Source organism: Talpa occidentalis, unplaced genomic scaffold, assembly GCF_014898055.3.
Source record: "Talpa occidentalis isolate TD23 unplaced genomic scaffold, MPIMG_talOcc4v2.1 talOcc4.13, whole genome shotgun sequence".
NCBI lineage: Eukaryota > Metazoa > Chordata > Mammalia > Eulipotyphla > Talpidae > Talpa > Talpa occidentalis.
The window spans coordinates 60,725,813-60,742,927 of NW_023601322.1; the positions used below are offsets into that span (position 1 = coordinate 60,725,813).

At 40.0% G+C, this 17,115-nt stretch overlaps 1 protein-coding gene across 1 annotated transcript in view; it reads right to left on the reverse strand.

Annotated features, from left to right (window-relative positions):
• SPINK5 (serine peptidase inhibitor Kazal type 5) overlaps nucleotides 1–17,115 on the reverse strand; it is an 88,285-nt gene that overhangs the window by 50,296 nt on the left and 20,874 nt on the right. Inside the window, exons 5-11 of the mRNA XM_054694270.1 lie at nucleotides 16,738–16,865; nucleotides 15,239–15,305; nucleotides 11,569–11,696; nucleotides 10,119–10,206; nucleotides 7,439–7,566; nucleotides 4,205–4,253; nucleotides 2,674–2,801 (exon numbers count right to left, since the gene is read on the reverse strand). Coding sequence (XP_054550245.1) covers nucleotides 2,674–2,801; nucleotides 4,205–4,253; nucleotides 7,439–7,566; nucleotides 10,119–10,206; nucleotides 11,569–11,696; nucleotides 15,239–15,305; nucleotides 16,738–16,865 — 716 coding nt within the window. The remainder of the gene's footprint in view (nucleotides 1–2,673; nucleotides 2,802–4,204; nucleotides 4,254–7,438; nucleotides 7,567–10,118; nucleotides 10,207–11,568; nucleotides 11,697–15,238; nucleotides 15,306–16,737; nucleotides 16,866–17,115) is intronic.

The window sequence follows — 17,115 nt, forward strand, 5'->3', positions numbered from 1 at the left end:
AAACATTGATTCAAAAGAACACCTGTACCCCTATGTAATTGCAGCTCTATTTACACTAGGTAAAACCTGGAAACAACCCAAATGCCCAAAAATAGATGACTGGATCAAGAAGATGTGGCCTATACACAATGGAATATTATTTAGCAACGAAAAATGAAAAACTCATGCCATTTACAGTAAAGTGGATGGAGCTAGAGGGAATTATGCTCAGTGAAATAAACAAGAAGGAAATAGAAAAATATCACAGCCATATTTATTCTAAAGGAGAAGTCACCTCTCTAGATAGACATAGCCCATATAACTTTTATACCTCTACCAACTTAATGTGTTGTACACTTCTCCATATTGTTCTTTTTAGTGCCACTTAAATAAGACACACATGCCATACCAAATCAGTAAATTGTCATGACTGTTTCCTTCAGAAACTAAAGAGGTTGTCCTTCTACCCAGAAAGAATCTAGGATACTTAAAAACAATGACTTGATGTTAAGAAACGGTCAATGTTTAGCGCTGATAAAGAATACATCCTTAGATTATTCTGGCAGTGTGCATGCAGAGAGTGAAAGTTGCAGTCCTTGGGTGCCATCAGCTCTGGGGGAATCTGTTCTTAATATAAGGTCCCCCCTTGACACTGATTCAAGTACCCCTGGAAGTGGTATTGCTGGAAGTGATATTGCTTGGCCCAACAATGCAGATCAATTCAGCAGCTTATAATTTTCCTTTGCAAAATAAAAACTCCCATGTTCAGTTTTCCTAGTATGTGATCTTATTTCTATACATTTGTGACTTCAATGAATGATCTTGGAAAGCCACAATTGACTTTTTTTTTCTTTCAGGTATTTGTTTTATTAAATAATTTTTTTAAAGATTTATTTATTTATACAAGAACTGGGGTATAGACCAGAGGTGCAGGAGAGTGAGAGGATTCACCAGAGACAGAGTGACGCACAGAACAGGCAGATATACTGAAATACACTGCTAAGGGGAATAGCAGACAAGACAGGATGGGACTGCTGCACCATGTGGGCAGCTCCCTGGCCGGGGATCAAACTCGTGCTGCAGTGGCTGTGGAGAGCTTCAGAGGCTGTGTCTTAATCTCTTACACCACCAGGGAGGCCCCACAATTGACTTTTTTAATTGTGCAAGTTTACTCTAACTAAATAACTATCATATCAATGGTGAAAGCCAGGGGTCGTAGCAAGTTGAACAATGGACCCCTAGTAAAAATAAACAATACTTCATGTATAAACCTTTTAGGTATTATTAGAATTAATATTCAAGCTGAAATTTGAGTTTGAGAGTGCAACAATGATTCAGGTTCGGGAAGAGCCAACACCAATTTTTGAGCTTGATCATGAGCCTAATATTTTGCCATTCTTACCATTTTCTACTGACATGGGGCATATGAAAGGGAAAGATCTTTAGTATTTATTACATCGCATCAAGGCATTACCATAGTACCATCACAGCAGTGAGAGAAAAGTCCTGATTCTTTTACTCTCAGGCCACTGTTTATCCCACTGGCCATCTCTGTCAATCTCCTCTATTAAGGTACTATGTATCTAAACTTAAGACTAGACCCACATGTGTGAAAGTTAAAAAATAACAATTAGGGCCTCCCTGGTGGTGCAAGGGGTTAAGATGCTGCACTATGAAACTCTCCGCAGCCACTGCAGCATGAGTTTGATCCCCAGCCAGGGAGGTGACCCACATGGAGCAGCGGACCTCTCCTGCCTTGCCCACTGCTCCTCTCAGCAGTGTATTTCCGTCAGTCCGCCTGTTCTGCTCCCCACTCTGTCTCTGGTGGATCCTCTCATCCCATACACCTCTGGCCTGTACCCCAGTTCTTGTATGCATAAAAAAATAAATCTTTTAAAAAATTAAAAAATCAAATCTATTTCAACAGATATTATTTAAATGTTTTTCTTAATTGTAGCTTGAGATTCTGTAGGGGATTAGGAAGGAGGAGAAGGAGAGGTGGCAATAATCAGTTTCACGATTGTCCTCACCACTGGAGCTCTGATCTCATTCAGCAAATCAATGACTTATAAGGCCCTGGGCCTGGTTTAATGGAAAGACACTAGAAAACAGCTATGGCAGGGGTCTGCCTCTTAGGAGTTTCACTGTCTCCACTAAGCCACTTCAACATATTTATCCTTTCAACATATTATCCTGAAAGGATAAATATTTACCATATTTATGATTGTAATACGATCTTCCCTACTCCACTTGTTTGAGTTATTTTAAAAGTCTTTACACACTATCCCCACAGACTTCTGTCCAGGTGGCTTTTCCTCTATCAATATATGAATATAGTCACAGGAATGAAAAAAAAAATGCCTGGCGTGGGAGAGAGACCACAGATATCATCCCATTCAGATCACCAGACTTCTGCTCATTCTTTGCTGGGGCTCATGATTGTCAAGTGTTCAAAGCATATTAGCACAGAATTAAGACTTTGCTCATGACTTAAGCAGACAATAGAAGGATAACTGAATACAGAATAACACTGTCCCCTGTGATTTAATGTTACTAAAAATCCTGTGTATATGCTTCCAAGATTATCTAGCATGCAACACTGAGAAATATGCAGAGTATACATATTTCTCAAGAAGCCGACTGTCAGGGGTGGCGGCAGGTGAGAGGTTCCTGGGAGGCAAAGGGGACACTCACAAGAGGTTCGCACACATGATGCACTTGTTTCCCTGCATTTTGCCATCTGGACTACGGACAGGTGCGTTCTCCTTGGTGCAACTAAGCTTGCCATCCCTCACGTGACTGCGAAATTCACTGCACAAATCCTGGAAAATGAAGAAGATATTTTCTCAAACCAGTTTTCTATGCTTTCTGCATCACTGCCTACCATGAGGTATATGTAAATACAGAGTTGGAGACAAAAAAAATCTGATTATATCTAGCAGTACATTAGTATGCAATTTCCATCCAATCCAGAATTGTCCTGGCTGGAGAGTTGATCTGTAAGTATTTATCAGGATAATTCTCCAGAAGACGTGGACAACATAGGTATAGAAGGAGAATGACAAAATTTGTAGACTAATGTAAAATATTTTTGTGTGTGTTGTGTTGCACACTGCAGTCTATAAAGCTATGAAAGATCAAAGGTGAGGCCATTGAACAGGCCATTATGGGAGGTTTCCTGCAGGAAAAGAGAATATTGCTGAGTTTTCATGAGAAGGAAGAATCTTTCCAATTTTACTTGGATGGACCTTGATGCATTATGCTAGTGGTAATGAGTAGAACAGGGCTTGACAAATACTGCATAATGTCACTTCCATGTAGACTCTAAATGAGCCACACTAGCCTCACAGAGAGCAGAGTGATGGGGACCAGGGCCTGAGGTTGGGGAAGGCCTATGGCAAGACGTTGGTCAGAGGGTACAAGCGTCCAGTTATAAGGTGAAAAATTCTGGGGGTCTAGTATACTGCATGATGATTATAGCTAATAATCCTGTATGACATGCTAGAAAGTTGCTAAATGAGTAAAACATAAATGTTCTCATGACAAAAAGAAATGGGAATTATGTGAGGCATCAGCTAACATGATGGTGGCAATCATTTTGCAATATATAAATGATCGAATAAGCATGTTGGACACGCCTTACAATCTTTACAATGTTACATGTCGAGTGTAGTCAATGGTGAGAGAACCATGAAATAACAATAATGTGCAAAAAGGGGAGAGAATATTACAAAGCCTCGATTTGTCTTTAGAAAGCTGAAAAAGAAGAGATAAAAACATGATCAAACTAAGATAAAGATAAATCTGAAAAAAAGAGATAGAGAGGAGAGAACAGATAAGAGATGCCAAGAGAAACTGACCCTTTTCTGGGTGATACTTGGTAACATCTGGGGTGTGGGATGTGGATTTGAAAGAGGAGACCAGGGAGAGGAGTGAAGAAAAGTGAAAGGTGTGTGACCATGTCACAGACATTAGGGCCAAAATAATTTTCCAGTTCTGAATTACTCATAAAAAATATGGTTCCAGCTAACATAAGTTATGTACATTGAAGTTAACAAATAGTAAAAATTGGCTTTCACAATTTGCTTGATAGTGAAAACCTAAAACAAGTTAAATATGAGGACTATCTCTTAAAAAGTAAATCGCCATTCCACTTTTTATGAATCAAGCCCTATTTTAGAGAAAAAAATGTTGGCGCGTGACATGAGCATTCTGAGAAAAGTACCTCTATTGTTTGTCTTTTAGCCTTTGGTCTTGCTGCATCTTCTTGTTTACTGTAAGATAAAAGGGAAAAAAGGGAGAGAGAAGAAGTCAGTCTTAACACAGTAGAAAAGCTCCTCCACAGGTATGTTGATCATTCACTGCTTTGACAACTCTCAAGCAACCCCAAAGATCTACTCATCATAGGCTGTGATAAGTTACAATGATTCCTCCCGGGAAGAGAATGGGATTCAAGAGAAAGTCCCTTAATTAGTAAATAAACCTATTTAGTTCCTTAGCAAACAGACTGCAGTAAGACTTTCTTGTTTATTTATTCTTTTGCATCGGCAACAGCTCTTCATAAAGTGGTACCATGTAGTTTCTAGAAGGAGGCATTAGAGCATGGTGATTAAGAAGAAAGACTGGAGCAAGATCATGTAAGGAACACACAAGTGTCTTAACCTCTCTGTGCCTTCCTCACCATTAAATCGAGAAGGGTTGAGAGAGAGAGGAGAGGTAACAAGAATATTCTTCTCAACAGATTGTTGTGAGCATTAAATGAGATGGTCCATGTAAAATAATTAGAACAAGTTTCTGGTACCTAATAAAGGGAATGAAAAGTAATGTAAGTGACCAGCATGAGTATTATAATCATTACTGAAAGTGAACCCTCCAAAAGCAGGCATATGACAAAAAAGAAAAGGGAGTGATAGCTCTTATCCATTTTGATCACTGAGTGTTGAAATCAAATATAGTGGACTGGAGCACACTTGGATCTATAAGGCAAATATTTCAAATTAAATAATTTATGAAGGGTCCCCCTGGTGGCACAAACGGTTGAGCGCTGGGCTGTGGATGTCTGTAGCTTCTGCAGTGCAAATTCAATCCTGGTCGGCCATGGAGAAAACCACATGGCGGGCAGGCCTCTCCTGTCTTGCCCGCTGCTCCCCTCAGCAGTGTATTTCATCAGCCTGCCTGTTCTGTTCCCCGCTCTGTCTCTGGTGAATCCTCTCAGCCTCCCATGCAACTGGCCTGTAACCTGGTTCTTTCTTCTTTTTTTTAATTAAAGATTGATTGATTGATTGATTGATTGATTTATACAAGCACTGGGTACAGTCAGAAGCACGGGATGGTGAGAGAATTCATCAGAGCCAGAGCGGGGAGCAGAGCAGGCAGAAGGACCGAAGTACACTGCTGAGGGGAGCAGCGGGCGGCAGGAGAGGTCTGCGCACCATGTGGGACCCCGCTCCGGTGACCGGGGAGCAGCCGGTGATTGAACCGGTGCTGCAAAGGCTTCGGGCAACTTCGCAACCCAGCGCTCAACCGCTGCGCCACCGGGGAGGCCCCTGTAACCAGGTTGTTGTATCAATAAATAAATCTTTAAAAAAAAAATTTAAAAATAATGCATGAAAAAATTTTAATGTTTCATTCAATGTAAGAGTTGCAACACAGTTTTCTCATGACCAAATTAAAACTTTTTTTTTTTTTTGAAAGTTGCAAAGATTATTTGCATATGCTATGAAAATGTACAAGAACGGGCTATGGAGGGAAGTATGAGTCTCAAGAGAGTATGGGTCTTTGCTAAGGTATCCATAAAATATGGTGTAGTAAAACTTTATTTCTTCTTAAAAAGTAATTTTTATGTCAATGTGAGAAACGAACATGCTCCAGAATTGTAGGTTCTCTCATACTTCTTTATAAGAAACTGATCTAAAGTTGACCATGAATCTAAGTTGACTGAAAAACATTAGCATTTTCTTTCCACAATGGGAAATTACCAGAGGAAGCAGCAGAGCTGACCATTAGGAGACAGACTTCCTTCCATTTCACTCAAAGAAATAACAAACTGAACCAAGCCTAGTCCACACAAATGTAACAACAAGCAGTTGCTCGTGGCTTTGCTAAATAAATGATCATATCCTGTCTACACCTTACAGTGAGGCCTATTACCAATTTGTTTGTTTTTTCTGTGTTGACATCTCCATCATTCTCCTGTTCTCTAGGCCTTAGTTTTTTGGGCCTTGTGATAATATAAAACCTAGGCCTTGTGATAATATAAAACCAATTTGTTCTGGTGACTGTGAAGATTAAATGAGTTCAGGTAGCAAAATTCTTAGCAGGTGTGTGCTGATGTCATATGTTCAATAAATGTTGGTTTTCGGGCCTCTCCAGTGGCACATCGGCTTGAGGCAGTGCTGTGAAGCTGTCCACAGTCTCTACGGTGGGGGTTCAATCCCGGCTGGCCAGGGACATACCCACATGGTGCAGCAGACCTCTCCTGTCTCACCCACTGCTCCCCTCAGCAGTGTTTTTCTGTCTGTTCTGTTTTTCCCTCTATCTCTGGCAAATTCTCTCAGCCTCCTGCACTCTGGCCTGGATCCCAGTTCTTGTATAAATAAAATAAATCTTCAAAAAAATAAAAGAAATAAATGTTGGTTTTCATGATTATATGATCTTCATTTGATTCCGTCTATTAAAACTTTACTGCTTCTTTGGTGCAAACACTGGAACGAATTTGCTGGGTTATGTTGCTCTCTACCAAGGAAGACTCAATAGTTGAATCCTTTCAGAGATTCCAGGCATATATTAAATAAATAGGGGTATCCCATGCTTGGGATAAAGATCCAAAGACTTAAGGGACATCATAGACGATTATTTGAGGGGAGAGCTCAAGTCACCTAAAGTTATACTTCAGTCCTTATGAGTGGGTGGCCAATTCCTCCACAGCAGAGCCACCATTTCTGAAGCAGGCGTAACCCACTTGAACTACTATGATTGCAAAGTTCACATGGGGTCCAAAGCTGTCTTCCCTAGCTCTTGCCCATTTTAATTCTATTCCTTGAGGTCACACACAATGAGTAGGAATAAGGATAGTAAACTAAAATCGTTTATAAAACTTGCCGTGCATCTTACTGATTTATTGCATGTACTCTCATCCATGTCCTATTTCTGATATTCCTTCAGAAAACTAAAAGTCATTAGCAGCGTTGTCATCTCCTCTTGTCTGAATAGAATATTCTGAGTTTCTTTTGGAAGGTCCTAAAAGAAATGATTCTGCATCTCTCACTATCACAATCATTATCAACATGATAATCAGCTCTCCACATGATTTTTGGTTTTTTGATTTCTTTTTTAAGTTCACTTGAATGTGGTGCTGTAAACGAAGAGCTATAGTGAAGAGGGAAGAGCACTATTCAGGGTTACAGGAAAAATGCCCTTAGCAGTTGCTCTCCCCACTCAGAAGCCGGGTGCTACTCACAAGAAGGCGTCACACATGGAGCACTCATTGCCGTACATCTTCCCGTCAGGGCCTTTGACGGGGTCTTTTTCTCTGGTGCACGGAAGCTGCCCGTTCATCCTCAAATTGCGGTATTTGCTGCACACTGCCTGTGAAGCCAAGGAGAGGAGGTGAGGTGCTACACACAGGTTTGGATCAGAATGCACACACTGCTTAAATTGAGGGGCCTCCTCTAGTGGGATGACGGGTTGTCACAGCACTGTCCAGCTATCGGCAGCCACTGTGACATGAGTTCGATCCCCGGCCAGGAAGCTGACCCACATGGCGGAGCTGACCTCTCCTGACTCGCTTAATGCTCCCCTCAGCAGTGTATCTTGGTAGATCTGCCTGTTCTGCTCCCCATTCTGTCTTTGGTGAATCCTCTCACCTCCTGAATCTCTGGCCTACGCCCTTGTCCTTGTGTGCATAAATAAACAAAAGCAAATCTTTAAAAAAAAAAATAGCTGTACTTGAAATTTTCAATGGCATGGCTTATTTTAAAATTCTTAACTTTAAAGACATGAATACTTTTAAGCAGTAAAATTTATGGATCCTCAATCTAGAATTGGTCACACAGGACTCATGTAGATGCACATACATACGACCACAAACAAATGTTTCATATAGTTTCAGGGCCATTTCTGGATATGCTTTATCAAGGACATTGGAAAAGAGATCATAAGGATGAAAAAATACAACTCTAGAATTTAGGAGCATGCAAAAAATTTGCAATATTTCTCCCCTTTTGTTAATCACTTGTGTAGTCAACAAATGTATTAAGAGATTACAGATGTGAATATGATTTAGCTGTTTTGCCGTCACGTGGATAGGATAAGTCTCTGCAATGTGAAAAAGCCAAGGGATGTGACACAGGTCTGGAGTAAGTGTGGACAAGCACAAAGGGAAGAATGATTCATGGAAATTTGGAGAAGAGCTTATGTCTGAGTTGCATCTTTGAATGTGTCCAGAAAAACAAAGTGTAAAAAAGATCCTCTGAAAATAATTATGATATGCAAAGACACAGCTTGAAAGAATGCATTATTTATATAATCTATTATAGCCATGAGTATAATAGCTACAGAATTATCTGGCCAAAGTGAGGAAGGTTTGGGAAGTGATCAAAAAGGGGATTTTGAATATTAGTGAAAACCAGACCACTACATTTTTAAGAATTTGGGCTGTATTCTCAGGAAATGAAAAAATGATAATGAGTTATAGCAGAAACGACATAATCAAATTATTTTGTTTTTGAAAGACTGCTCTGCCAAATGGGTGGAGGATTTGCGTGAATGAAAATTTGAAATTAGGTATACTATAGAGGAGAGAGGAGAAAGCTAGAGATAGTGGCAGAGATAGAGGGGGGGTGTGTGTCTGCGTGTGTGTGTGTGTGTGTGTGTGTGTGTGTGTATCAGAGAGAGGAGAAAAAGAGGGAAGGACAAAGAAAGAAAAGAAGCTATGGAAGGAGGAGATGAAGAAATTGTAAATGAAAGGTAAAAAGTATAGTTGAAGGACCTCAGAGACCTAAAATTCAAAGGACTTTATAAGCTAAGATGAAAGGAGTAATACACTTGAAAATGAGGCCTTGCGAATAAGATGGAAGCAAAAGTGGCTTCATGCAGTGAGCTAATTTATGAAACTATGAATCACACATTATAGAAGGTGGAAGTTTCTGTAAGAAATAAGTCAAACAGGGTTTCTTCATGAATTGAAACAGTTCAAATATACTCAAGGACACCTACAAACACTGGATTTCATAATGCTGTTAGTTGATAAAAATATCTCCTACACTATGAAAGCAATACAGAAGATGAATTGAATCTTGGGGATTGAGGAAGATATTGGAAGTCTAGATGTCTAGAATACAGAAACCAAGAAGGGTGGTAAACACATCAATAAAAGGAAAAGTATTACATGTCCCAACTCAGCTGGCAGCAGTAGAAGAAAATAAGGCAGATGACTAACAAAGGTGCTTAGAAAGAAATGCAGTGTGTTTTTAAAGAGTTATATTGAAATTTTACTTTTATATTGGTTTAAAAATTAAAATCTCTAAAACAGCTACCATACATTTGGAAAAGAATGCATTTCAAACTTGAATTCAGATAATATTTTCTTTTTTTTTTTTTAAGATTTATGTATTTATACAAGAACCAGGGTACACACCAAATGAGCGGGAGGGTGAGAGCATTCACCAGAGACAGAGCAGGGAACAGAACATGCAGACTGATGAAATACACTGCTGAGGAGAGCAGTGGGTGAGAGGAAAGTTTGCCGCACCATGCGGGATTCTTGCCTGCCTGCCGGGATCCAACCCACGCTGCAGAGGCTGCAGACAGCTTCACAGTGAGGCGCTCAAATGCCTGCGCCACCAGGGAGGCCCCAGATAATATTTTCAATGTATCATCTTGATTTAGGAGTGTGGAACTATTTTACTAATATGGCTTCATTAATTTACTCCAAATACAGCTAAATATTATAATGCAGTCTTATAAATAATCTTCTTGTCAGTCTTATAAAATAATAACCATAGACTAATTTCAGTGGTGTAATTGGGAGGTGGGTAAGCCAATACTGAAAATGCATCCTAGAGTAAAATGTGCACACACAGACACACACACAGACACATCCCACAAGTCATAATTATATTGCTCAAACTCATCCTCACCTCAATTTCTCTTTTAGCTTTATCTTTTTGGTCAATATTTCGCATATTTCCTTCCTCGTTATTTTTCTCTCTTGTAACACGCTGTTTGCTGGAGAAAGAAAAAAGAAATAAATTAATACAGATGCTTCAAATCCTCATGTTACAAAATAATAATTTAGGTGGAACCAACTTAGGAGGAACAGCGAAGTATTCCTGTGTTCTGGTACAAACTGTACAAATCACTTTACGACTTCATTTAAGTGAAAATCATCACTATTTCTCCAAAGAACCCCTTTCAATTTACCCTCAGATATGCCATTTTACTTCACTATAATGATCTATTTTGTCATCGTCTCTTTTTTAAAATCTTTCCATTTTAAATTCTGCCTTCTTCAAGAAGACATCCCAGATCCCAAAGAAAATGAGTTCTATGTCTCTTGCAGAAGGTTCCCCCTAAATGGAATGCTTTTCATTTGGTTTTGCAGTGTGTGTGTGTGCGCGCGCGTGTGCCCGTGTACATGCGCATGCGCGTGGACACACGTCCACATTCATGGCTTATTTCTGCTATTAGCCTTAAGTTTCTTGAGAGTGAGGAGCTTCATTCACACATTTGTTCATTCACTCATTCATTCAACAATGACTTAATATCGTTTGGAAGCACTGGCCTGGCTCTGGGCTTATCATATAGCAGCATACAAGATAGGCACATACTCTGTCTTGCTGGAACTTACAGCTCTGCAGAAAGACTGACAGTCAACCAATAATCAAAGAAATAATTGTACTGTTACCAACTGTGATGACAGTTATGAAACAGAATTATTAAGAGTTATAAAGATTGACTCTCAGGGAGGGATTTTAGAAGGTCTTGGAGGTTAATCTTGAAACACAATCCACAGAAGAGGAGCCATTCGTTGCCAGGACTGAGACTCTCCGGCAGGACAGTATATAGGAGCTCAAGGGTCTGAAAGGAGTGTGATAAGCCCTTAATGAGACAGCTTCATAAATGCCCCAATTTTATGTTGTGGGATTTCTCTTCCCTAAGGTCAAATTCCATGATGAAAAGATAAAGCTAGTCCAGTTCATATCTCACCATGAATTTTTCTGTGGGTGTCCCACCTAGTCTGTCACAATGGGATAATTACTGAAGGAAAACAATACCAGTCATGGTACCTGCTTTTACCCTCATCTACCCTATGACTAGTTCATAAAAAGGTTTACAAAGGTCATGGGAGGAGATGTTAAGAAGTATTTTGTAATCCATTTTCCAACCGCAAAATGGAATCCGCTTGTACTCAGAACATTATTAGGGTCCACTTATTAGGTGTATTATGACTTGCCAGGGGAATACAACTGCTTACGTATTTTCAACAATTTTTCCTCTTAATAGTAGCTTGTAAACATTTCCTCTAATATCTTCACCCTACCCATCTCCACTTCACTGAGTCACTGAGGAAACCACATCTATACTCACAAAATTTCAGCACACATGGCACACTTGTTGCCATGCAGCCTGCCATCAGGGCCCCGAACTGGTTGGCTTTCCCGTGTACAATAAAGTTTTCCATCCTTCACTTGGTTTTCATATTCCTTGCAAAGATCCTGGGAAAAGACAAGTAATTACAATGAGCACATTGCCATTCTTTAATATGCATCGCACAGCCTGGTGTAGATGGTGTTGGAAAACTCATACGTTAATGAGAGTTAACTATCAAATGACACAGTACTTGTACTGGCTGGATAGTCTTTATTAAAATGTAAAAGAGGGCCTCCCCGGTGGTGCAGCGGTTGAGCGCTGGGTTGCGAAGTTGCCCACAGCCTCTGCAGCACTGGTTCGATCCCCAGCTGCTCCCCGGCCACCAGAGGAGGGTCCCACATGGCGGGCAGACCTCTCCTGCCGCCCGCTGCTCCCCTCAGCAGTGTACTTCGGTCCTTTGCCTGTTCTGCTCCCCACTCTGGCTCTGGTGAATTCTCTCACCCTCCCGCGCTTCTGACTGTACCCAGTACTTGTATTAATAAATAAATCCTTAAAAAATAAAATAAAATAAAAATATAATGTAAAAGAGCCTAGAAAAGAATAAAGCAGAGGAAATATTTTCAAAAAGCTGATAGTTTGTTTTAAGAATAATAAAAAATTAAACATCTGATAATGGGGTTCCAAGAAAGACACAACAACATGCAGTAGGCCAAGCCCCCCTGCCCTCCACTGTTGCCAAAGAGCAGAGCACAGAATTTGGGAGATGAGATGTTAAAATGTACTTAGTGTGGATCAAAGGCAAAACACTCCAACCAGGTGTGCAAGCGAACAGGAACGAGACGGTATCCAACCGCATTATGCTTACTTTAGTTTGTTTTCTATATGTCGTTTTTATGTACTCTCCCCCTTTTATTGATGTTAATTTCTTATACTGTAGGCGGAAACCTTAGAGAGAATGAATCTAATTGTTCTTCATTGCCTGCCTTACAAAAGTAGATCAAGACTAATATTTAATTAGAAAACCTAAAAGGTTGTGACTTCCCCAAAATATTCACGAGAAGTTTGTACTCAGATTTCCTAACTGAGGCTTTGGTTCAAAACTTTCAGATCTCGGGCCTTCGTGGTGGCGCTAAGGGTTAACACTGCATTATGAAGCAATCTGAAGCCTCTGCAGCACGAGCTCTCGATCCCCGGCTGTCCAGTGAGCAACCCACATGGCGCAGCAGACCTCTCCTGCCTCGCCCGCTGCTCCCCTCAGCAGTGTATTTCAGTCAGTCTGCCTGTTCTGCTCCCCACTCTGTCTCTGGTGGATCCTCTCACCCTCCCACACATCTGGACTGTACCCTGGTTCTTGTATAAATAAATTAAAAAAAAAAACCCAAAACTTTCAGATCTCTCTCTGTGTTTTGAAAACACTACCATTTGATGCAGGTTAAATTAAATATGCAGAAGCAAGAAACATGAGCAAAGAGCATGAGGTTTGGAATCTGAAGACCTGGGCAGCTGGTCTGTTCCTTTGACCCACTGGAGACCCCAGGACAGCCCTTTAAGCGCTGAGACCTCAACCTCACCATTTACAAAATAAAGTTTTTGGACTAGGTGCTCTATAGGACCTTTTCTGGATCTAGCATTCTCTGCTTTTTAAAATGACTCATTTCATTAGGAAACTTTATTTTTATTTTTTAATTTTTTTAATTTATACAAGCACTGGGTACAGTCAGAAGCGTGGAAGGATGAGAGAATTCACCAGAGCCAGAGCGGGGAACAGAACAGGCAGACTGACGAAGTACACTGCTGAGGGGAGCAGCAGGTGTGGCAGGAGAGGTCTGCGCGCCATGTGGGACCCTCGCCCGGTGGCTGGGGATCGAACTGGCGCTGCAGAGGCTGAGGGCAGCTTCACAGCCCAGCGCTCAACCGCTGCACCACCAGGGGAGGCCCTCATTAGGAAACTTTAAAAGAGAAGCCTAATTGACCTAACAAGATGATATTGTCCTTGGAAGAGCGATGGTTGTGTTCCAAATTTCCTGTCTGTGACAATCTAGGAATACAGAAGTCAGTCATCTGATAATCATAGCATGATGATAAAATGAATGTGCGATGAATCCCTTAAAAGAAACAATGATAATTTCAGTTTATAAGTTGTGATCATCCAAGGAAATTCTGAAGAAATACAGCTGAAGGAAACCCACTGACAGGATAATGACGGGGCTGACACTGAGCCACCACTGGAAGGCAGTCCTCCTTTTCAAAACATAGTGTTCAATAACCCCCAGCAGCTACAGAGAGGAAGAGGGGAAATACGCACAACGTATTGAAGACAAGGGAAAAGAACATTGGTGTTCTGGAAACGCAGACCACCACTTGACAACTCCAAATTTTAGTCTGAAGTTCAACCACCACCACAAAAGCTTCCTTTTCAAATCCTTAGTGAGTGTTCAACAAATTGACTATTCTAACTGCTTCATGTTTCTTAATTTAAACTCAGAACATCCTATTTAGGATGAGAAGTTCGCCTCATTGAATAACATGAAGTGGAAGTTCAGCTCTTGACTACTGAAAACTGAGCTTGTTTCTCTCACGCAGCAGACGCTACAATTCATAGAAATAGCATACTCATATTAGCAAGTAAAAGTTGCAGGATATAGAATCACAACCCAACAGGAAGGTGAAATTGAGAATAGTTACTCAACCCCTTTAACTTGCTGACAAAAAAATTGAGGCCCAGAGAAGAGATGATTTGCTTGGTTTCCCACACCCAGAGCATGACAGAACTAAAGCTAAAACTCAGGTGTCCTTATTTCTCAACAAAAGGCTAGTCATTTAGCAAAATAACTGTTATCACTTTCATTGAAAGCAGAGTTTAATATCCTTGGTGATTTAATTCAGGCTGCAATATCTAGTCAATTAACAAAGGAATATTTTTTAAGCATATTAAAAAGCAAAATCATGTATTTGAAAAATTTTAAGAGCATTCGAAAAACAACAATCTCTGATATTTGGATATTTGATATTTGGAAAGGAAGGCTTTCCTGGAATGCAGGTCTCACTAAATGCAATAACCACACTGCAACAGTGAGTAACTCCAAACTGTATTAATGGGATTAAGCATAACATGTGCAGTGGATTTCCTATTTAAAAGACTATGGAATTAATTTAAAGTCACTCCTGTCTAATTTATATTATGTTGCATTTTTAAAATAATTTACTCATAGCAAAATGAATTTTACCAAGCCAGAGAGAGATAAGTCTGATGGAAACTAAGTAGAATTTAATTTACATAAACTTTGTCTTATATTTCTTTCTCTCTCTTTCAAAGCAAGGAGGAACATGGAGACTGCACCTGAGGGGAGAAACCAATTACGGTACAAAGATGAAAAATGATGTAAAAAAATAACTAAATTTAAGAATCAGCAAAGAAACAAAAGTATCAGCAAAAAAAAAAAAAAAGAAGGGAACATGCAATTTTGAGCTTTAGTTCAGAGACACCATTTAAATTTGCATCTAATAACCAACTAAAATATTCAACTTCAGGAATTTTGAAATTAAGGGGAAAAATCCAATATATTAATGAAGGACAATAACATTATTGAGCTACCTCAAAATTTCAAGCATAACTGTGTTAATAGTTATTGCCACAAGGACCAAGTTGTGTCGGTGAGTAATTTACCTTTGCAGCACTTCGTTGAATTCTGTTTTCACTCTCTTGCTTGGCATTTTCTTCAGCTTCTTTTAAGCTGTTAAGAAAGGAAATATTTGGTCAGCTTATAGCTCCATCATATTTCCAGGGTCCATTTCTGTACTAAGCACTTTCATCTCCTGTGCTATGTTAAACCAATCCACTTACAAGAGACAAACACTTCCCTGCCTTGAAGGTCTTGAGCCAGAAAATTGCCAAAGATAAGGAAGGGCATGAAACTGACTCACTGATAGTCAATTAGAAGCTTTGTTCTACAAAACCGGAAGGGTGTGACTCCTTGATTGGCAAACAGAAGACTGTCAGGAAAATTCCCTTTAACAGGCAGAACTAAGAGCTTTAAAACAGTACTTGGACCAGGGTGAAATCAATAGTCTTCGAAGTACTGTCACCCACCCCCATGTTATGGGTGACTTTTTTATATTTTGTAATGTATTTGCGCCTTCATGTGAAAGCATCGCTGTTAATAAAAACTACACTGAATTGTGCTTCTAAATCCTTTTCTAGTTATTACCTAGCTGTAGTCTCACCCTGGAAAGAGGCATTACTACCTTAGCTCTACTGAGGAAGAAACCAGGATTTAGGAAGGTCAAATTCACTTTTCAGCTAGTGCGTGAAAAACAAAAACAAAAACAAAAACAAAAACAAAAAACAGAAAGCCACAGAATTAGGACAGGTTTGAACACTAAAAACACTCACCTCCTAAATAAGAAAGTGGAATTTAGGCTCTTTTCCAGCCTGGAAGTCAGTTAAATTTTGTAAACCTGATAGGACATGCCCTGGAATTTTCTAACAGTGCACTGCAATTTTCAAAGGCAGGTGTGAAGTTTATGAATTGGTTAAATCTTTGTCTGTGTGAACTTAAAAGATCCAATGAAGTAAATAGAGGGCATTAAGGCTTGCTGGCACCTGGATTAGAGAGTCTATAACTTGTTTAACAGAATGTTAAAGACTCACTGGATCTCAGCCACGTCTGGGTCTCAGTGCTCAAGGCCTCAGATCAAGAAAATCCCAACAGTTCTTCCCATTCTTAACGTTCTACCTTTTAGACTACTAACGAATTCAGTCATGTCACATAATAATTATTTTAAGCTAGACTTTCATTTTCAGGAAGAGTGTCTCTATGTATGCCCCATTTAAAGATATTGTGCCTTATAAGGCACTGCACATTTCAAGTCTAATTATGACTCTAGATGAAAAGTCTTTTCATTATAATTCTAAACGAAAAGTCTAGAGTTTAATTACTAACATTACCACTTTACCCACTCCTCTCAAAAAACTTTAATAGAGCCTATGAACTAAAAAGAAAGGAAGCCAACTCTGGGAGCAGGGACTATGTCACCAGATAAAGACAAAGGCCTGCAGGCTTCAGGAAAAGGACTTCACCACTCTGTAGACTGGTTCTCAGGACAGCAACTGAGTGTGTCCTCATCAGCCCACCTGCTTGGTCTGCTGAGGAGGATGATACTTACAACAGCTCAGCACACATTGCACACTTATTGCCGTGGGTCTTCCCATCAGGACCAACAACTGGGTCATTTTCCCTTGTGCATCCAAGTTTTCCATCCTTCACATAGGGTCGAAAATCACTACATACATCCTGAAGGACAGAAGAAGAGTTTTGGCACTCACCCTCCTGATAGTAAGGCTGATATCAGAAATTGTACAGAACTCAGGACCTCTCAGTCCCATGCTGCCTAGGGCAGTGCCAGCCAGCCAGAAGTTTCTGGGTAAGATTTGTATGATTCATATTGTTAAATATGGAGCTCATTTACCTACTTACTCATGTATTCAACAAACATAGATATCCTACTATGTCTTAGAACCTGGGCAGAACACAGTCTCTGCCT